The sequence below is a fragment of the Leuresthes tenuis genome, unplaced genomic scaffold, assembly GCF_036924035.1.
Source record: "Leuresthes tenuis unplaced genomic scaffold, fLeuTen1.0.hap1 SCAF_8, whole genome shotgun sequence".
NCBI classification, from domain to species: domain Eukaryota; kingdom Metazoa; phylum Chordata; class Actinopteri; order Atheriniformes; family Atherinopsidae; genus Leuresthes; species Leuresthes tenuis.
In genome coordinates, this window is record NW_027325362.1 from 34,813,868 (window position 1) to 34,836,416 (window position 22,549).

General features: G+C 45.0%; 1 protein-coding gene across 3 annotated transcripts in view; it reads right to left on the reverse strand.

Moving 5' to 3' along the window:
- The window catches only part of ltbp1 (latent transforming growth factor beta binding protein 1), a 174,550-nt gene extending 152,219 nt beyond the window's left edge, over positions 1 to 22,331 (reverse strand). For all 3 annotated transcript variants that reach the window (XM_072391566.1, XM_072391565.1, XM_072391564.1), the window contains exons 1-2: positions 21,556 to 22,331; positions 14,034 to 14,104 (exon numbers count right to left, since the gene is read on the reverse strand). In XM_072391566.1, the coding sequence (XP_072247667.1) occupies positions 14,034 to 14,104; positions 21,556 to 21,935 (451 nt within the window). In that variant the 5' untranslated portion in view covers positions 21,936 to 22,331. The remainder of the gene's footprint in view (positions 1 to 14,033; positions 14,105 to 21,555) is intronic.
- Between the last annotated feature and the right edge of the window lie 218 nt (positions 22,332 to 22,549).

Here is a 22,549-nt window from a genome sequence, read left to right on the forward strand (position 1 = left end):
ATTCCAATGTTCTTCATATGTCAGAACATGAGAAATCATGTTGCCTTACTAGGTCTTAAAGTAATATTAAAGAAACCTCACATGAATTACACGATAAATTACTTTGTCTTTCATCAGAAGGCAAGCTAAAATACAGAAGCAGTGTGTGAGAAACTAAGTGAACCCCTGATCCAGCAGCTTGCAGCAGCAGTGAGTGTAAAACTAAGTGAACCCCTGATCCAGCAGCTTGCAGCAGCAGTGAGTGTAAAACTAAGTGAACCCCTGATCCAGCAGCTTGCAGCAGCAGTGAGTGTAAAACTAAGTGAACCCCTGATCCAGCAGCTTGCAGCAGCAGCTTGCAGCAGCAGTGAGTGTAAAACTAAGTGAACCCCTGATCCAGCAGCTTGCAGCAGCAGTGAGTGTAAAACTAAGTGAACCCCTGATCCAGCAGCTTGCAGCAGCAGCTTCAGCAGCAGTGAGTGTAAAACTAAGTGAACCCCTGATCCAGCAGCTTGCAGCAGCAGCTTCAACAGCAGTGAGTGTAAAACTAAGTGAACCCCTGATCCAGCAGCTTGCAGCAGCAGTGAGTGTAAAACTAAGTGAACCCCTGATCCAGCAGCTTGCAGCAGCAGTGAGTGTAAAACTAAGTGAACCCCTGATCCAGCAGCTTCAGCAGCAGTGATGGTTTCCTGTGGGACGTTATCAGTCTCTCTCATGGTTCTGGAGGAATCTCGGCCACTCTTCTCTCCAGCGCTGCTTCAGCTCATTGAGGTTTGCAGCATTGGTTTCTGCACAGCTCTCTTAAGGTCCCACCACAGCATTTCAGTCAGGCTGAGGTCTGGACTCTGACTGGACCATTGCAACACCTTGATTCTGTTCTTTTCCACACATTCTGCTGTAGATCTGCTGCTGTGTTTGGGATCTTTGTCCTGTTGATGAGCCAGTTTCAGCCCAGCTTTAGCTGTGGGACAGATGGCCTCACATTTGACTCTAGAATACTTTGGTATCCAGAGGAGTTCATGATCGACTCAGTGACTGTGAAGTGCCCAGTTGTTTGCTGCAAATAAACCCTAAATCATCAATCCAGAAACCACTAAATTTACTTATTTTAAACCATTTTATTATTTACTTATTTTAAGTAAATAATGAGCAAATATGTAATGTGTAGCTGAGGCTTTATTTAACTACTCTAAATATATGGTAAGGGTCAAATTATGTTTTCTTACTATGTCCTGATATGTAATACTTTAAAATTGAAAGGAAGTGTAATGTCTTTTCCACATGACTCCATGGGATCCTCTCAGATATAGTCTCTGATCATGAACAGCCATTCACATCACTGGCCTGAGCTACAATTCTCAGGATATCATGCCTCAAGGTGCCCAAGTCCTGTGGCTTCAAAACAAGTCCAAGTCCAAAACAATCATCAGCCCTCCATAGGGGTGCAACGCTTAAAAAAACCTCACGGTTCGGATCGTTTCTCGGATCAGAGTCACGGATCGGATCAGTTTTAGGATCAGCAAAATAAAAAATAAAAAGACAAGACATATAAACATAAGTTTGATCCTTAACCAAATTTGGCCTCATGTCTGCACCTACAAACAATCTTCATACCGTCTTCAGACTTATGACGGTCGGATTGTGCAACAAGGGGCTGCCGCAGTGATATGCGCTTGTTGAGCAGCCTTCGTTTTCTCTCCTGTCAGTGAAACACCGGGGTGATGTTGCTTCAAATAAGTAGCCATGTGTGATGTGTTTCCACAGTCATTGGACTTTCTTGTGCCACAGTGCCTCCACACCGTCACGGTTTTATCCACTAACCTCTTTTCCCCATACAGGGGACTTAAATGACGCGGGTCGTTCAAGCTCCTCCGTTCCTCGACTCGCCATGACCACGCTGTGAGTGGACTGAACATGCGCACTTTTTTTTTTTCATAAATCAATCCGCGGATCACGTGTGTGCCGAACTGAAGATATTGATCCGAACGGATCACGGATCAATGATGATCCGTTGCACCACTAGCCCTCCACCACCGTGCTTAACAGTTGGTGTGAAGTGTGTGCGTTGATATGCTGTGTTTGGTTTTCTTTAGATATGCTGCTGTGCATTATGACGAAACATCTCCACTTTGCTCTGGTCTGTCCAAAGGACATTGTTCCAGAAGTCTTGAGCTTTGTTCAGATGCAGCTTTGCAAACCTAAGCTGTGCTGCCATGTTCTTTTTAGAGAGAAGAGGCTCGGACTGACTTTGGGGTATTTTACCCCAAAGTTGCTGGGACTTCCACTGCTGGGAAGATTGACTGTCTATCATGTTAAATCATATGCAAATACTATCTGAATCTTTGCATAAGACTTGTGAAAAATCTAATCTAAAATGTATCTGTGTAGAATGATAGACTCCAAATAGTTTTGAAAAGGTTTTATAACCCTTCCCAGATTGGTAGGAAGCAAAATCTGCTTCTCTAAGATCATTGCTTATGTATTTCCTCCTTGGCATTGTGTTATATTACATATTACTCCAGTTTTAACATCTCTGCATTGGCTTCCTATGTGTTTCCAGATTGATTTCAAATTATTTTCTTAATTTTTAACGCTCTTAATGGTTTTAGTCCTAAGTAGTTATCTGACTTGCTTTTATTTTATGAGCCTCCCAGAACCCTCAGGTCATTGGGGGCTGGTTTCATATTTATTCCCCAAGCGGGGACAAAAACATATGGAGAGGCAGTTTTTATAATGCTTGCTTAATGTCCTTGCTTATTATTGTGTTCTACCAATTTATTTATGAATTACTTATTTAACACATTTATATTCTTTGTACTATTAATTAACTTGTTTTAATATTTAATCCATGTCTTTTATATCAATCCGTTCTTATAGCATTTTTATTTCACCTTAATATCTTATCCATTTTTACTCTTTTACTGTCAGTAAGGGTTAAGACTTAAGTGCTTTTAGAGAATATCATTCTGTGTATAATTATGTGTGTGTAGGTGTGCGTGTGTTTGTGTGTCTATGTGTGACTCGTGGGCTAGTGGTTGTGAGATTTGGATGGGTAAAGTGGTGTTTTTTCTTTGCTGTTTTTCAAAATTAATATTATTATCTTTTTGTATGGAAAGTGCTTTAGAAATAAAGCTCAATTGATTGATTATCACACACATGAATTATTTAGACAAGCAAACTGAAAAATCTTCACACACTTGGCTTAGTTTTTATTGCATAAATAATGATAAAGAGTAATTCTTCATGTGTTGTTATCAATTTGAGATGGTGAAGACCAGATGATTTTGATAATATACTGAAATATAAAACCCTAAAACTGAAATAGTATCCTCATGATTCTGAGAGCTGTGTGTCAGGGACATTAGCCCCTGGTAGGGTCTCCATGGCAAATTGGTGTCAGGGGAGGAGTCAGGCAATTCAAACGAAAGTTGTTTCGTGCAGGCACCAAGTGGCCTAGCCTTCGCTTCCAGGGATCAGCCGGGCTCAGCTCGAGGAACCAACAGGACACCACTTCCACATGGTCCCACCACTTGCAGGGAGGAAATTCAAGGTTTGATTGTCAGGCGAAGGGGAGGTCTGGACATGCTGATCCCCTGCATCCCAAACTGGCTCTTGGGACGTGGAACATCACTTCAATGGAGGAGAAAGAGCCTGAGCTGGTGTGTGAGCTACAGTGGTACAACCTTACCACTACTTTGGCTCGCCTACACACACAGCGTGAGCTCTGGAACCAAACTCCTGGAGAGGGCCTAAACTCTCTCATACTCTGGAGTTGCCCAAGGGGAAAGGCATCGGGCAGGTGTGGGAATACTCACAAGCCCCCGGCTAAATGCCTTGGTGTTGGAGTTCTCACCAGTGAGCGGGAGGGTCACCTCACTGCGACTGCAAGTCGCACAAGAGAAGGTTCTGGCTGTTGTTTGTGTATACTTCCAAACAGCAGCTTAGATTATCCAGCCTTCTCGGAGTCTCTGGGTGGTGTCCTGGTGGGGGTTCCACCTGGGGATTCCCATTGTTCTTCTGGTGGATTTCAATGCCCGTGTGCGCAATGATGGAATGACCTGGAGGGGTGTGATTGGGAAGAATAGCCTCCCTGATCTGAGCTCGAGCGGTGTATTGTTTTTGGACTTCTGTGCTAATCATTGATTGTCCACTGCCTGACAGACCTGGTAAGACCAAACGGGTAGTGAGGGTGAACTGAGAACCTCTGGTTTGCAAAGTTGTCAACTCGCTCCTCCAGGAGAATTTTTCTCACATAGCGGGGGAGGTTGGAGGTTATGGACTCCGAATGGACCTTGTTCAGGACCTCCATTACAGATGCAGTTTTCAAGAGCTGTGGCCTGAAGGTTGCCAATGCCTGTTGTGGCAGGAAATGACTGTGCGACCAAGCAAGAGAAACTGTCAAGCTGAAGAAGGTCTTTTGGCTACCTCCTTTTAAAAAAGGGCTTTTAGTAACTAAAACAGCTGCAGCGTTGGTGATATCTGAAGCTAAAACTCGGGTGTGGGAGGAACTCCGTGGGGCCATGGACTTTCAGTTGACCCTTTAGGATGTTTTGGCAAACCAGTCGATGACTCAGATAGGGAAAACAGGGTCTGTCCCAGGTGGTGCTTAGCATGGGAAGAGAACTGCTGACCTGAATTTAGGATATTATCAAGCGGTGGAGGGAGCACATTGGGGATCTCCTCAATCCGGCCAGCATGTCCTCCATTGAGGAGTCAGTCTAAGGACTTGGAGGAAGACACATCTATCACCTTGGCAAAGGTCACTGGGATAGATAAAACACTCCCTGCTGGTAAAGCAACGGGAGTGGACGAGATTCACCCTGAGATGCCAAAGTCTATAGACATGGTGGGTCTGTCTTGGTTGATATCCCTATTCAATTTTGGATGGCGGTCTGGGATCTTTTCGGTGTAATCTGTTGGTTTCCTTAGCTAGGATATAATTTTTTCAATTGGCTCTATATGAATGAATTTGATTATGATTACAATGAATTGAATTCCAATTGGCTTGAATTGGACTATATTATTTAAGTGCCTTGAGATGACAATTGTTGTAATTTGGCGCTATATAAATAAAACTGAATTGAATTGAATTGAATTAATGCCTGTCGAGTGGCACACCGAGGTGGTAGTTCCCATTTTTTAAGAACGGAGACTGGAAAGTGTGTTTCAGCTACAGTGGGATGGCACTACTCTGCCTCCCGGTTAAAGCTTACTCCAGGGTGTTGGAGAGGAGGCTCGGACTAATTGTACAACCTCAGATTCGGGAAGAGCAGTGTGGTTTTCATCGATGTTGTGGAACAGATCTGTACCCTCGCAGTTACTCAGAAGGTCATGGGAGCTTGACCATCCAGTCTCTATGAGACTTGGAAAAGGCTTACAACTGCGTTGAGTATGGGGTATCAGAAACATTTTTGCGAGCTAGTCGGTCCCTGCATAACCAAAGAAAAGGTTGTGTCTGCATTCTTGGCACTAAGTTGAACTTGCTTACAGTGCATGTTGTACTTCAGGCCAGAGCTGGCTCTTGTCACAATCCTGTTTATGATTTTCATGGACCAAATCTCAAGACATAGTTGTGGAGAGGAAGGTGTCTGGTTTGGGAACATCAGGGTCACATCTTTGCTTTTTGTGGATAATGCGGTTCGGTTGGCTTCTTCAGACCAAGACCTTCAGCGCACACTGGAGTGGTTTGTGACTGAGTATCAGGGTAGGGCTCAGCCTTAAGAGAGGATGAAAAGCTCGGCCATACGGAGGGAACCCGGAGTAGAGCTGCTATTCCTCTGCATCAACATGAGTCAGTTAAGGTGGTGTGGGCTTCTGGTTAGGAGGTCTCCTGTTTGCCTACCTTTGGAGGCTTTTCAGACATGTCTAAATGGGAGGAGGCCCGGGGCAGCCCCAGAACACGCTGAAGGGATTATATAGTTCAACCTTTATATGTTGCACTGGAAACAATGCTGTTGTTAAGGCACTTTAAACTCAGAACAAAAACAATCATTTCTGGAAATTTGCTTGGTGATGCATCTATCACAAAATTGTCCAACTCTTTAGTCAGACTGACGCATATCTAACACTTCCATTACATAACCATACTGCCAGTATCTGAGACTTCCAAATGTTGGTCATCCAAAATTATCCAGTTTAGATGATACAAACAATAGGAGTCATCTCACACAGTTACACAGGATACAGAAACTGTTTTTTATATCATTCAAAAGTTGTTTGTTCTTCAAAGGCTGTGTGTGAGCCAGTGGACATTACATCATTATTGGAGATTGTAAAGCACTGAGATTTTTCAAATAATTTTTTGCCTTTAATGGAGAGGTCAGTGGAGAGAAAGACTGGGGGAAGACATGGAGAAAAGACATAGTTTGGAGTTGAACCAGCAACTGCTGCAACAAGGTATATGCTCCTTACCACTCAACTGCTGAGCACCTCTCGCACGGATGTCAGCAATGCAAAAATCAAGGTAGAGCTCAGCATCTCAACATGAAACCTGCAAAAGGATAGCATTCTAAAATATATTCGACTACATTTAAGCATAGGCTTTAATGGCATGGAAATGGGTGAAATTCACTATATTCACTGAATATTTTCACAGCATATATAGTCCAACAATAATATTTGTCCCTACTTGCAACATCTAATATCAGTTGAGTTACACCCATCCTCCATAAAGTGATTACCTCAGAGATTACATCATTGCTGTCTTTCCCCCCCGATGCTGAGTAATGTTAACATTCTGACACAATGCCACAGTTCATTTTACACTTTGGGTGAAGCTGTTTTTTGCTTCCTTCTCCAACGAGCATAAATACTTTTCATTTCCCCCACCTCAATCTGGCCTGGAGCTAAGGCTGCCATCTGTTCTGCAAATAGTTTTGTCCTGCCTCTCTCAGACTGAGGTCAGCTACATAGGAGCTCTTTTTGTTGACAAGAGTGATGGAGTAAGGGTTGGTTGAGTAATTAGCTTGTTAGCTGGGAACAGGAAATACATTTGATGGACACAGCTTTTTGATCAACCTGACATTCAAAAAGCCCCTTCACGCGTTTGCTGAGGTCTGCTGGAGTGTGCAAAAGTTAAAAGTAAGTGTGTGTGTGTGTGTAGGGATCCTAGTTGAGAAGCAGAAACTGTGAGGCATAATGATTCCCTTGTGTCATTGCCTTGATGCAAGACGTTAAAATTCCAAAGAGAAGAAAAAAAACCTGCTCAGACTTTAGGGTAACTGCGATAGTCTGTTTAACCTTGCATGTGGCTGGGACAGATGTTCACTGAATTCAGAAGCAGGTAGCGGTGGAAAGATATGACATCGATATATGAGGTATTGAATTCCACATTATCTGAGTCACTGCTGGCCCTCAATAGTTCAGATTATCTCTGATAAGAAGGCCTGCTGAGAATTTATGGGCTTCACTAATGCTCTGAGAGAGAGAAATACATTAATCTTCCCTCTGGCTCGCAATGATTTTACAGAGACACTGTCATATTAAAATTGCTGCTAGTAAAAGTAATGCACTGAATGTACTTTGACTTAAAGTGATGTCATCACCAAGTAAACAAGCACTTACACAAACAAAAAGCTATCCTAACTTGCTGTGTGCATTTTTCCCTACCTCCTGACACCAATAGTTCTGATCAAAATATAAAATATGTTGGGGGGGGCCTGGGGGGCCTGGGTGATGGTGGGTCTCAGGCCCGGGCTGCTGCAACTGGTGTGACCGGGTGGTTTGTTTGTTTGTTTTTTGTTGTTGTTTGTTTGTTTTTTGTAGAGGTCCTCCGGGGTGGGGTGGGGCGGGATGGGTACCTTCTGGGGGTACAGTAGCTTCCGGAATATGGTCGTTGCAGGCCCCGAGCCTGGTGGACATCAGCCCCTCCTGCCCTGGGTTGGCTCCCAGGTAGCGGGGATGCCTATTGCAGCCAGTCCCTGGCTGCCCTCTCCGGGGGAGAGTAGCTCCCCCGGTGTATATCCCCATACCCCTACCCCTTCTGGCTCCTGTACACAGCACACACTCACACATGAAGGGTTTTGGGGGCGTGTGTGTTCGGTGGGGTGTAGTGGATGGGGCCACGTAGGTGGTGCCCTTTGGTTGCACTCTGCAGTTCCCCGCCCCTGTTTTAATTACACCTTAGACATTACTACTTATCAAACACACTCACACACACACATTAAGTCTTGGGGGGTGGTTACACTGAGTGGCATCTGGTGGGCGGGGCTCTTTGGGTATGTAGGCTGCCCAGAATGCCGCGCTCCCAGTTCTACAAGTTTGGCTGCCGCTCAATTTTAATCGCTCACTATTAGAAAATATTGAAGAGCCAGAAGGGTGAGGGGAGGGGTCTTCTTCCCACACCCCTGCTTCCTGGTTGCTGCTCGGGGCGGGAGGGGCCAAGAGGATTAATTAATTGTTCTGCTGGTTCGGGGTCTGTGGTGGCTGGGGGGCTGCTGGCCCCCTGGTGTGCCCGCTGCGCTACACCCCAGCGGAGTTGAGGGAGGGAGGACCTGTGGATGTATGGGACGTGAAAGTGTGTGTGGTAATGATTGAGCCTGGATCTGGGACTTGCTGTCGCCTGGCCTGCCTGTGCTTCTCCCGATGGGGGGGCGGTGTTGCCTCTCCCCGCTGCTCGCGACTTCACCCACCTGTGGGCACGTCTTGACTCCCAGGGCACTTGGCCAGGGGCGCTGGGGCAGGCGCTGACCCACTGTGTGGCTGTCTGGGGCGCTTGGCCCTCCTGGGTATTGGGTGGGGCCTCTGCCGGGGGGTTTGGGGGCGCTCGGGCTCCCGGGGCCCGGGTCCAGTGCACGGCCCATGCCTGGGCGGCTGGGGCCTGGCGGGGTCGGTGGGCTGTTGCCCCTGGCTCCCGGAGGGCCTCTGCCCTATGCTTAAGGGGGCTCTGTCCGGGGGCTTCCTCTGTAGTCTTCTGGGTGGCTGGGGGGCTGCTGGCCCCCTGGTGTGCCCGCTGCACAACACCCCAGCGGAGTCGAGGGAGGGAGGACGTGTGGATGTATGGGACGTGAAAGTGTGTGTGGTAATGATTGGGCCTGGATCTGGGACTTGCTGTCGCCTGGCCTGCTTGTGCTTCTCCCGATGGGGGGGGCGGCGTTGCCTCTCCCCGCTGCTCGCGACTTCACCCACCTGTGGGCACATCTTGACTCCCAGGGCACTTGGCCAGGGGTGCTGGGGCAGGCGCTGACCCACTGTGTGGCTGTCTGGGGCGCTTGGCCCTCCTGGGTATTGGGTGGAGCCTCTGCCGGGGGGTTTGGGGGCGCTCGGGCTCCTGGGGCCCGGGTCCAGTGCACGGCCCGTGTCTGGGCGGCTGGGGCCTGGCGGGGTCGGTGGGCTGTTGCCCCTGGCTCCCGGAGGGCCTCTGCCCTATGCTTATGGGGGCTCTGTCCGGGGGCTTCCTCTGCAGTCTTCTGGGTGGATGCGTGGTTGTCCCTGCGGTGGGCTTCCTGGGTTCTGTGCTCTGTGGGGGCTGCTGGTGGCCTGGGTCTTGTGGCCCTCTCTGCCTGCTTCTGATTGCTTGGGGGGGCTGTGGATTGTGGCTCTGTACACTTATACACTCATAACTAAGCACGGTTACCATGTAGGTCCTGTGCCATGGGTGTTGCATGTTCTCACACACACACACACAGACACACACACATTCATTAGTCCAGTAGCATGGTCGCTAAGCAGTTGATGTATTATCATGTCGTCTCAGGTCATCTCTCCACAGCTGTGTTGTATGCGATTGCCGCTTCTTGTGCTTGTTTTTGTTTGTTTGTGTGTTGGTTTTTTCTCTGCTTGTCTGCTTTCAGGTGCTCCTGGTGGCGCTAAGGCTGGATTCCCCTCAGAGGCCATGGATTGTTGTCTGTTATGTTTTTTTACAGGTGTAGCTGGTTGTCTGGTTTTTGTTTCTATTTTTGTTCTGTTTCCTCTTCTTTCCTCTTCTTCTTTCCTTGTCCCCCGGTCCGGTTCAGCTCTATTACATGTTATATATTGTAAACAGAAATAAATAAATGGGCATCAAGGGGAGCTTTACATTTGATAAAACTTCCCTTGGCAAAGCAAATCTGTTTGGCATCAAAGGTGTTCAGACTACAATTCTGCTGCCATAATGCTGAACAGGACAAGGGAAAAAAAATAAAATAAATAAATAAATATATATATATAAAATACAGTCTAATAGAATATATTTGGCCAACTGATTTGATTTATTATCATAATAATGCACCCAGTTACTGAAATGCTGAAATACTTGAAAGTATCTGATACAGGGGAGTCTTCCAACACAGAGAGCTTTGTGCACTATTTAGTAGAGTATAGTAGTGGTGGAAGACGGCAACACAGCAAACAGCTATTCTTTAATGTGCTCTGGCAGTACTGTGTGCCTCAAATTCAACTTCTAGCAAATAGAATGCGAACATAACAACACAATGTTCACCTGATCGCTGGCTACAGTTGTAGCTTGTATTTTGCAGAGTTCAACATCATCATCATTGTCCATTTTTAATTTTTCTAAATAACCTGCAGCCTTCCTGAGACTTACGAGCATGTTTTAATGCTTTTTGGAACCAGTATTTTCTATTTTAAAGGAATCTAAATTAACACACACGTGCACATCAGTTTAATATCATAAGGATCAAGAGAGGGAGGACCAAGGAGATATATACATTACACTTATCATATTAATCGGACATCCTGCAATTCACAGTCAGTCACAGTCTAATATCTTTGATAGGAAATGTGAGCCATTTATCTACCATCTAGCTGATTATCAAGTTAACTACACAAATGCCTAAAAAATTACTCCTGTTTTTGTCAGGAAAGATTGTTTTACGTCAACAACCTGGTGTTCTCTTGACTTCTTTACATCTTTACATATTTTTCTATTTTTTTGATACCTCAAAGGTACCAGTTGTAATTTCAGTTGCTGCCTCAGCAGTGTATTATTTGCATTTTACAGCAAAAGAGTATATTTTTCTTCTTGGAAAAGGAAATCAATCAAAATAAGATTGAGTAAGAAACAAAGCAAGGATCATGTTAGCATCTTCTGTTAACAACAGAGGTTGACCAACACTGGACATTACTGACATTGCAGGAAATAGTTCCATTACTGACATCTAATTCAGAGCACCCGTGTCTGCAGTGGTGATGAAGTTGGGTGAGAGTGGACACCAGACACAACATTCTCATCGACCTAACCCCTTCAATGCCCTTTAAAGTGATATGCACATTGCTCAACATTTACTGTTCCTCCCCTTACACTAAACTACACCTGCATTTAGCACACAGCACTGCAGTGTCAGTACTGACGGACACAATAATGAGCTATAATGGGCTTGGCAACTGGGCAATGAGAAGACATCTGCTTGAGTCAGGAAGTTGCCAGGTGTTCTTCTCGCCAACCCACTTGGTGTGTGTGGGTTTGTACATTTTTCACAAGCTGCCAGGGCACCCACTTACAGTCTTAAGTCATTTTCACAATGTGTTGGAGCTATATTAACCTCAAAAAAGTTTTTTCAGGGAGTGCTTACAAATACTAAGGTGACACAAAGGAACCCATGACTAGTGTCCTGGGGCAGTATGCTCCAGTTGGCAGGTCTCTTCTCTTAGACACACATCAATTCAGGTTAGGTGTATCAGTGGCACATCAAGTTCAACTTCCCCATCTGGTCTCAAGACTTACAAATAGGAAACTGATGCTCAATGGACACACGAGTCCACCTTGAATGAGCAGTGTATAAAAGTACTTGATTTTCAAAACATCAGTCGTAAGATGCAAGTCATTTATGACCTTAACATGTACACAAAATAGGGCCAGAGAAAATACACATTACAGTGGTGGCCCTCGAGAACACACACACACACAAAAAAAAGAGTGAGAGGGAGGAAGAGAGAGAGAGAGAGAGAGAGAGAGAGAGAGATGGACAAAGCTCTACTTTGTGAAGATGTCTGGTCACAATACACAGCACCATAGGGGAGAAAACCAAACGCAGCATATCAGCACAAACACATCATATCAACTGATGATCTGGGCTGGTTCTGCAGCCACAGGACCTGGGCACCTTGCAGTCATTGAGTCCACCATGAACTCCTCTGGATACCAAAGTATTCTAGAGTCAGATGTGAGGCCATCTGTCCCACAGCTAAAGCTGGGCTGAAACTGGCTCATCAACAGGACAAAGATCCCAAACACAGCAGCAGATCTACAGCAGAATGTGTGAAAAAGAAAAGAATCAAGGTGTTGCAATGGTCCAGTCAGAGTCCAGACCTCAGCCTGACTGAAATGCTGTGGTGGGACCTTAAGAGAGCTGTGCAGAAACCAATGCTGCAAACCTCAATGAGCTGAAGCAGCGCTGGAGAGAAGAGTGGCCGAGATTCCTCCAGAACCAGGAGAGAGACTGATAACGTCCCACAGGAAACCATCACTGCTGCTGCAAGCTGCTGGATCAGGGGTTCACTTAGTTTTACACTCACTGCTGCTGCAAGCTGCTGGATCAGAGGTTCACTTAGTTTTACACTCACTGCTGCTGCAAGCTGCTGCTGCAAGCTGCTGGATCAGAGGTTCACTTAGTTTTACACTCACTGCTGCTGAAGGCTGCTGGATCAGAGGTTCACTTAGTTTTTCACTCACTGCTGCTACAAGCTGCAGCTGCAAGCTGCTGGATCAGAGGTTCACTTAGTTTTACACTCACTGCTGCTGCAAGCTGCTGCTGCAAGCTGCTGGATCAGAGGTTCACTTAGTTTTTCACTCACTGCTGCTACAAGCTGCTGGATCAGGGGTTCTAATAGATAATGACATAGAATGTTAGGTGTTGTTGCTCATGAGAGGTTATATTTTCCCTTAAAAGGTAAAGAGTTTTTTATGTAAAGCCTTAGAATTGAAAGAGACTTGTCTTTCTCTTTCACACGACTGTGCATGTGTCGACAGTCGAATAGCTACTTTCAAAAGGATGTTTTTCTCTGTGCCAGACCAGCTCATAATATATCCTCCGTCATGATGGGATGCAAATGTTGAAACTAACTGAAAGTGAGGCCAGTTCATGAATGATTCTCTCAAATGGTTGTAAAATGGCTCTGATGGCAAATGAAGGCAACAGATCAAAATGACAGAAACTGCCAAACCCCAGATCCCGATACACATCAGGCTTCAGCCAGTCCTCTATCACCGAGGCCAGTGTTAATGTTCATCAGGAAAACACCAACAATGCTCCTCAAAGAACTTTAAAGTTTGTCTGCAGTTTGCTGAAGATTTTGTGGACCTTTCTGAAAAATGTTTGAGGACAGAAGAGAATATGAATTTAAGTTTGAAGGACAAATGTTTCTTTGGAGAAGGGAAAGCACTGCACTCCAGTTGACCTGCAGTTCATCTGCACCAGGGTTCAGTTGTGGGTGGTGTTACTATCATTGGGTGGATCATTTTACTGCATCTGAGCCATCCTTGATGGAACAATGAATTCTGAGTAACAGCCGACACCAAAAGGTAATGGCAATCTCTCATGAACTGAATCTCAAGTGAAAGTGTCTCCTGCAATGCTAACGTTAAACATGCAGATTACTCAACCAAAGAATGGTTTAGGACAAATAACCTTAAATGTTTTGAAATGACCTGTTAATGTCCTGAGTTTATCCAAAAGAAATGTTGTCGTAGGATGTGAAGTGAGCAGTTCAAGGAAGAAAAGCCACAAACATCTGAAAGCTGAAGCTGCTCTGTACAAACGGATGGGCTAAAATTCCTCCAAGCTGATGTGGGAACAGTCAACAGTTACAGGAAACAGTTGCTGCAGAGGGGGTCACACCAGATACTGACGGCAAAGCTCCAAATTCATTTGTCACTCAGATATATATCCAATCCTTTTCATTTCAGAAATGAGAGACGTTTTATCTTTAACTGGGTTATCTTTATTGACTTTTACAGCGTGAATATCTGCTTGGGTTTTAGATCATATTGTGCAGAAATATATTGTAAAAAACCCTGAAGTTAGCATGATTTGTGTATGGAGCCGTGTGGGCTCGTAAGCAGAGAAGTCGTTTGAGTACGGAGACGGTGTTGTGAAAAGGACTTAGCGCAGACTTACGTTTTGTGCACTGCTGCGATCCCTGAGTTTTACTCCATCCATGACAGCACTGCCCTCCACAGACATTCACCCTGCACACACAAAACAAGCACAGGCAGATGAAACACAATGAAACACACACGGGTACAGACCTGTAAGGCACAGACGCCAGCAGGGAGGAACATAAGCTGCGTGATGCAGGACTTCCACATACAGCTGGGGAGCAACATAATAGCTCAACTGTGTTTGGACAGAACAGCCAGCAGGAAAAACTGCATTTGTTTTGAATGAATGAATTGACTTTGACCTTAGGAGAGATGTAATTCAGTTGAGCTGGACCTTCGATGTTTCCTTTAATGAACCTTTTAACACCTGGCAGGATAAATGGATACTGTATGCTGCTATGCTGTTATGGTTAAAAAGTACATATTTAAAAAACGTTCAGTAAGTTAGATATACATGTCACTCATGTTATTATCTAAGCGTCATAATTATCTGACATCTAGATAATGTTTTCCATATCTGAATGCTGCTCACAGAGCTCCTGGGTTTTGCTTTGGTCGTGAGATTGTAAATATGACTGTAAATGCAGGAATTGAATGGTTTATGATAGAGTATTATAAACAATATATATTATATTAGCTTTGTAAAGTCAACCAGTATTTTAGAGAGTCTAAAACTAATAACCTTCAGTTTACATCATCATTAAGAGAGCATCTTAGATGTTTTAATAAGTTTACAAAACTAAAGCAGTTTTACATTTAAAATAATTATGCACCACAAAAGAATCCTTGAATAATGTTCAAAAGTCCCTGTCAAAGTGTAGACCCAAGCAGTGATGAACTGCTGACCTGAGATTCATTTGGACTTGCATGAGATAGACAGCCCCAGCATAGATGCTATTCCAGCCTTCCTCCTTCTCAAACGTGCTCAGATCCCACTCAGTTCACCTTTCACACAACCATCATGTTGGCTTGCTGAACTTACGGGTCACCTGGGAATATCATGCTTAGCATAAAAGCAACTTCTCATGAGTGGTCCAAAAATATCCAAAATCTGTGGTCAGCTGCATCCATTTTCCCTCATGTTGTCTTCACTCTAATTATCACCAACACCAGGAGCACATCTGTTTACTGCTCAGAAGGAGTGGGTGACCTGAGCTGATGGAGGGATTCAGTCACAGAAGAGAAGTCCCATCACTGGAGCCAGCTTTAAAAACAGCAGGGAAAATATTTTTTTTATTTAATCAAATTGAGCATATATTCAGTCATAGCACAAGAACACGACACAGTTCACCAAAATAATGGGCCATGCACGACCTGCAAGAAAAGGGAACGCCCCGCAAAGAGGAAATGATAAGCAGCACCTGCTCCATCTGAACTCAAACTCCTGCAACATTCTTCTAAAGACAACATGAATCTATGGTGACAAACAACTGATGAAAGTCAACACTCTACTGCCTGATTTTGAAGCCTTGTGTGACCTGACAATGAACACTCGTTTGCTTTCAATGGGAGCAGCAGAAATTCCCAGCTGTATTTTCTTCACTTATCACAGACCAAAACATTCTCCAGGCTGCAGACGGAGCAGCTGAGGCTCGGCTGCTGGACCACACACAGCCAGCTGGTCATGTGTTATCCTGCTGCTTGTTTTCCCTTGTTTTATTCTGACCCAAGACTCTACACATGAATACAATTACAATGATCACATTTGCCAAAGCTATTTCATTTAAGGGCACCGCTGACCCACTATAAAAGTTGTTCAGAATCTAAAACACATACAATTGGGGTAAAATAAGCCACTTCAGTTACAGGGGTGCCTTACAGTTGAAAGTAGGGCCCGGAGGACTGATTTGTTAAGCTTAGAACGCATGTGTTTCAGTGCCTTTCTTTCAAATAATTTCCTTTTCCTTGTTTCCTTCACTCCATGCCATCTTCCCTCCCTTTTGTCCTTGCCATTCTCACCTTTTAAGGCTGAAAAGACAGACTGAACTTTATGGTTCATGGACAGGAAGTGTACTTCATGTCCAAGGAACCTAATCTGCACTGAAAAGTTTCAGACACCAAACTATAAATACTTTCTAGTCTGCCTCTTCCAAACATACCGAACTTCAGCTCCAAATATCACAATTTACAGTAAATGTTTGGAGTTAGATTTGTCGCTTGGATGGCATCAGTCGATCATTTTCTACACTTCAAACACGGACTGTATCAATTGTACAGACACATGGTTAAATGTTAACAGCAACATTATTGACAAATTGGAAAGAGAATAAGTTTACATATAATGCACATGACATGGACAGCACGTTTTTCCAATTATCATCGTATTACCAAAGCAAAACTACAGGAAAACTATTTCCTCATGTCATCTATAGACACGCTCTTCATGAATGGAAAAATGCTGCTGTGTACTCTAAATTAGGCCCATCTGCAGCCAACACGTAGAGAACCATCAGGCCCTGTACGGACTATAAGATTCTAAGAAAAGTTTCACTGAAATCAAATCTTCGGTCCAATCTGGACTAACAGCAATTTCCCTTTGAGGCTATAGGTAGCCCGAGGCAAATACACAAAAGAATGATCTTTGTCTGTTTAGTTTCAATCATAAAACAAAAATAATGACCACACTGACGTATTTCTAAGAGCAATTAAACAGGGGGGGGGGGGTCCTTTTTCAGGAAATATGGAGTGAAGGGAATTAAATTAAGCAAATGCTCCAACTAGCCAGCAACTATGTTTGCAAATCCCAGGTTAAGGATTCACACATTTTGCATCCGGTCTGGTACAAGCAGCCATATTTCAAACACAACACTGCTCATTTTCAGCTGCTCCATTAGTTCTGTCTTTGCATGCTGTCAAGAACAGTGTGCTACAAAAAATGTGCCGACAGTTTTACTTTCATCACTGGTGCTTTTAATTATTTGTGGTGATTATGACCTTTTGTTGCCATTTAGTTTAGTTATGTTTGTACCTGGGTGCTGGCTGGTTGTCTCCTGTTGTTTTTTCAGGCTGGGCTGGACGGCTGGGAGGAGCGCTCTCACATCCCCACCTGTGCCCCATTACCAATCTGGCACCCGTTAAAGCCTGCTCCCTCCTGGCCTGCGGTGTCGGAATATTGCCTCACTACGGACGAACACGCATGACTACTGGATACATCTGTCGGAGATCGGTACCCAGCCCAGCCTGCCACCGAGCCCACCCGCAGCCTGTATCTGAGACTCACTACACGAGTACACACGAGATCTTTGGAACACTGGAACCACTCATCTCCAGGTCACCAGGACACGGAGCCTCCTTCCACCTCACCTAATAAATCCCTTTTTGACTTCTACCTTCTGTCTCATGTTCGCTTTTGGATCCAGTCCTCCCCAGCACCTAACATTATTTTCTCGTTCAAAAGACAATGAGATGTCTTTGAGCTCAAGCTCTGGCTTAGACGACTAAAATTTAGCTTTTAGCAAGAAACAATATGTGACAACCAAATGCATCTGACTGAGAACTTAAGGAAACAGCTTGTCAAAGGTAGCAAAGTCCCAAGGTACCCCTGTTTCAATATCTTTGTAAATCAAAACAGAACACTGAGCAGTTCTGGTGGACACTTTAAAGACTGAGATCATGAACAGACAAAAAGTGATAATAACGGTGGAGAAGTAATCAAATGCGAGATGGGATCATAGATTTCTGTATAATTACATATTTTGGAGGCCAGAGGAAGTTGCATGGTGGTTAGCTTCAAATCTCAGCTGGGTTCTTACTGTGTGGAGGTTGCATGTTCTCGGTACACACTTCCTCCCACAGCCCAAAAATTGATTGGCGAGTGTGTGTGGTAGTTTATCTTGTCATGAAGTGGCAATGTGTCCGAGGTGTACCCAGCCTCTCTCCCAGTGGCAGCTTGAATAGGCTACAGCCACCCAAATGAACCTGAACTTGATAAAGCAACTATAGAAAATGGATGGATGGATGAAAAGATGCCAGAGATCTTGCTCCCTCCCTTGAGATTTTTCTCCCATTGTAAAGTCTCTGGAAAATCAGTGGGTAAGACAATTTCTGAACACGTCAGCAACTATTTCGGAGCATTTGCTGCTGTTATGCGAGTGAGCATGTGTGTGGGTGAGAATTTGTCCTGTCTGCTGACCTGTATGCTGCTTTCCCTCGTTCGCTACTGTTATTGATATAGATGCATGCAGTACTCAGAACAGCACAATCAGAAGCCTGTTCTCAACATGTTGTAAAGACAGCACAACAATTTGCACAGCAGTTTCTGCATCCTGTGTGGTCTCCACACCCCTTCCCAATCTCACATTTCCAGCAGAAAGCCTCACATTGCCATCTCCCTTTGGGAAAAGAAATTAATAAGAAAAACTGTCCACACATTCTCCTGAACATCCCAAGTGCTCAGGTGTGAAAACAGCTGGACACTGCTCATATGGTTCAGAGCGATTGGAAAGCATGTCACATGGCATCCAGTCCTGGAACACGAAAAACATTTTTCTTTCAGTTCTTCTAAAAAGAAAATTTGACATCAAATCAAATCAGGCAACCAAGCCTCTCTCCCAATGGAAGCTTGGATAGGCTCCAGCAGCTGCCCCTGAACCTGAATTAGATAAAGCAGGTATAAAAAAATGGAAGGAAGGAAGGAAGGAAGGAAGGATGGATGGATGGATGGATGGATGGATGGATGGATGGATGGATGGATGGATGGATGGATGGATGGATGGATGGATGGATGGATGGATGGATGGATGGATGGATGGATGGATGGACGGAAGGACGGAAGGACGGATGGATGGAAGGAAGGATGGATGGATGGAAGGAAGGATGGATGGATGGAAGGAAGGATGGATGGATGGAAGGAAGGATGGAAAGACGGATGGATGGATGGAAGGAAGGATGGATGGATGGATGGATGGATTTATGGATGGAAGGATGGATGGATGGACGGAAGGACGGATGGATGGATGGACGGAAGGACGGATGGATGGAAGGAAGGAAGGACGGATGGATGGAAGGAAGGACAGATGGATGGATGGATGGAAGGATGGATGGATGGAAGGATGGATGGATGGATGGAAGGAAGGATGGAAAGACGGATGGATGGATGGAAGGAAGGACGGATGGATGGACGGATGGAAGGACGGATGGATGGAAGGACGATGGATGGAAGGACGATGGATGGAAGGATGGAAGGATGGATGGAAGGACGGATGGATGGAAGGAAGGAAGGAAGGAAGGACGGATGGATGGAAGGACGGACGGATGGATGGAAGGACGGATGGATGGAAGGAAGGAAGGACGGATGGATGGATGGAAGGACGGATGGATGGAAGGACGATGGATGGAAGGACGATGGATGGAAGGATGGAAGGATGGATGGAAGGACGGATGGATGGAAGGAAGGAAGGAAGGAAGGACGGATGGATGGAAGGACGGACGGATGGATGGAAGGACGGACGGATGGATGGAAGGACGGATGGATGGAAGGACGGACGGATGGATGGAAGGACGGATGGATGGAAGGAAGGACGGATGGATAGAAGGATGCCAGAGATCTTGCTCCCTCCCTTCTACATTGCTCTGTCTATAGTTGACTTTAAAAATCTGCTGCAGTTCTATGAGTGCAGTGATGCAGTTTTGCTAACTCAATAGATATATTTCATTAACTATTATTTGAAATCATTTCAAAATATTTGATCAATAATCTTTAACTACAAAAATTATATTTGTTATGTATATGAGTTTACTTTTTACATCTTCCAATGCAAATGACTTCCCAGCTGGTTCTGTTGTTTTATCAACTGCCTCTAAAGAGAGAATTAAAGAAGCAAAAGATGTGCACACCGTTTGAAGTAGGACATTCATGTTCTCCCCTCCAGCGGTTTTCATTTCTGGGAATTTTCTCACACATGGGTTCGTTATAGACCCTGCAGGGCGTAATGTTCTAACTAGACTTTTACTTCACAAAACCAAAAGAATGATGCACCGATGTGTCACAAAGTCTGAGCAAATAAGAAAATGAATGACACGCGACATCCATTTAGCTGCAGCAGTTTTGGGCTCCTGGTGTCTTTATTGCTCACTAATGATCACACGAGTGGCTTACTGGAATGCTTGAGTAGAACATTGATAATGATACTGGAGACACAGTTAAATAAAAAGTTCAAAATAAATTTATTAAAGAATCTAGAAACAAACTGTTAATTTATTCAATCACAAGCAAGAGAATATTTTGCTCTGCACTGTGCTTCCAGTCACAACTCTGCTGTGTGATGGTGGCAACCGTTTGTGATGCGGGCTGATATCCGAAGCCGATTTGCAGCCATCATGTTACCCTTATACCTTTGTCTTGGACACACACATATGGAATGGAAAACAATTGTAAATCTGGCTACGTTTCCTCTGCTTTGACCAGCCTCAAGCAGACCAGCGGCTGTTCTCGGGAGCTCAGTCAATCATTTCTTGTGCCAGCACGTAAAAAATATTTCAAATTTGTGTTCCCCTGATGTACCTACCCACCACATAAGAGTGGTCAAGGGTTTGTGAAATCATTTGTGGAGTGAGCCCTGCTCAAGTCGGAACAACATCATGATCGTTTTCTGTAATGTAAAGGCAAAGAGTAACCATTTCATTTTTAGGCTTTTCTTCAGCAAATACTTTCATGTGAAACAAAAGTAGTGTGCTTTCATAGTTTGTAAGTGTACCTTTAAACTAGTAATTCTTCATTGAAAGAAGCATATATTCAGAATCCCACAAAATGTACATCTTTTGTACAATTTTCTTGTTTTTGTTTGAAATTTGTTTCCTTTTTTGGAGCCAAAAGCCTTGTTACAGCTGTATTTACAGTAAGTTGTCTGGGCAATGATGGAATGCTGTGAGGTCAGCATACTCAATGTACCTGTATGAAGCAGGCCTAACAGGTGCAGCAAAGCAATGGGGGGGTTGTACACCCACAAAAGTGAGGCCAGATCGTTTCAAACACCTTTGGGAACACATGCACGGTGTGTGTGTGTGTGTGTGTGTGTGTGTGTTTGACTGGTAACGGAAAACTTGTATCCTTGTTTCAGTTGCAGTATAGCCTTCTACAATCCACCAGACATCATTTCATAAATTTTGAATAAAGTCTCCTGTTTGACTTTCAGTTAAGAATCACTGCATTGTATACTCACAAAGGCAGTCATTCAGCAAAAATAATTCAATCAAAGCCCATCTTAATCAGGTCAGGCAGTTTTTGGCTTGAGCAGCAAGAGTGCCAACAAACTCTGAGCTCAACATTGTCAACTCCTGTTAGTGTCAGAGAAAAGTCAGCAGCTAGAAATGAAGACATTGTGTGCCTGAGTGGGAGAGAGACGCTTTGTCCAGCTTTAACAGCGGAATGTTATTGTGTTCGATAAGACTCATGCCCCAATCGTTCAAGTATTCAAGTGGAGTTTTCAGATGCTTTCCCTAACTGTGGTTTATGATAAAAGCAGACAGGAAGTCATTGAGTTCATTGTCGTTTCCCCACTCGCTAACATTCCTCCCTCCTGAAGCAGACCCACTCTTACCCGGACAGCTTCATGAACTGCTTCTGCTGGCTCTGATCCAGTCCGTTCTGCTGAGACAGCGCCGGGGCAAGAGCCGCTTGGTTCCCCATCCTACGGGTCCGGACCTGGCCGCCGAAGTTGGCTGTGAAATCTACGTTGTACGCGAGCGCCTGCCCGGCCGGGCCGTGTCGCGTTGAGATGGAGCTGACTCTCACTCCGCCGTCCCCTCCAGTCGAACCTGAACCTGGCCCCGGCCCCGGCCCCGGCCCCGGCCCCGGCCCGGGCTGGAGCACGTACAGCTTCCTGAAGCCGCTACGGCTCTGCGGCCGCTCCGCTGACACATTAAACGGGGTTAGAAACAAACTGAAGAAGAGTAAGAGGCCCCATCTAATCCAAGCCATATCCGCACCGAATACGAAGTAAATAAGAAAGAAAAAGTTTTCTGGAGAGAAAAAAAAGAAGGGAAAAAAGCTCCAGGTCCCGTGAGAGGCTCAGTTCTTACGAGTTTGGAAAACTTGTGTATTCCTAAGCATATTCATGGAAGTACTGACCGCGAACTCGGTGTCCCAAAGTCCTGAATAAGCGAACGCTGCCTCAGGAAACTTTTTGAAAAGTTAGAAATAAAACCGGGCATGTAACGTTAAAATACCCCCCGGGTGTATAACTGACAGTCGTCCAGCAGTCTGTCTTCCTCCGGGCTGCTGCTGGGTCCTCCGAGCAGTATGTGACTTGGTCGGTCAAAGGAGCTGAGAACTCCAGGAAAGTTTCTCAGTTGGAGATGAACAGTGTCAGCAGCGCGAGCAGCCAGCCTCCAGACATGACGTCAGTAGGGGGAGCCTACAAACCAACTCCAAGAACGTTTGCTGGGAATTTTTAGGGGCCTACGGATGTCAGGGGACCCAATCCGAGTCCCTACCCACACCCACACATGTGCTTACTGACTGTATCCCCCTCCCCCAGACGCCGACCGCACATCCAATATAGGTCACACTTCTTAATCTTCATTCATAGATAG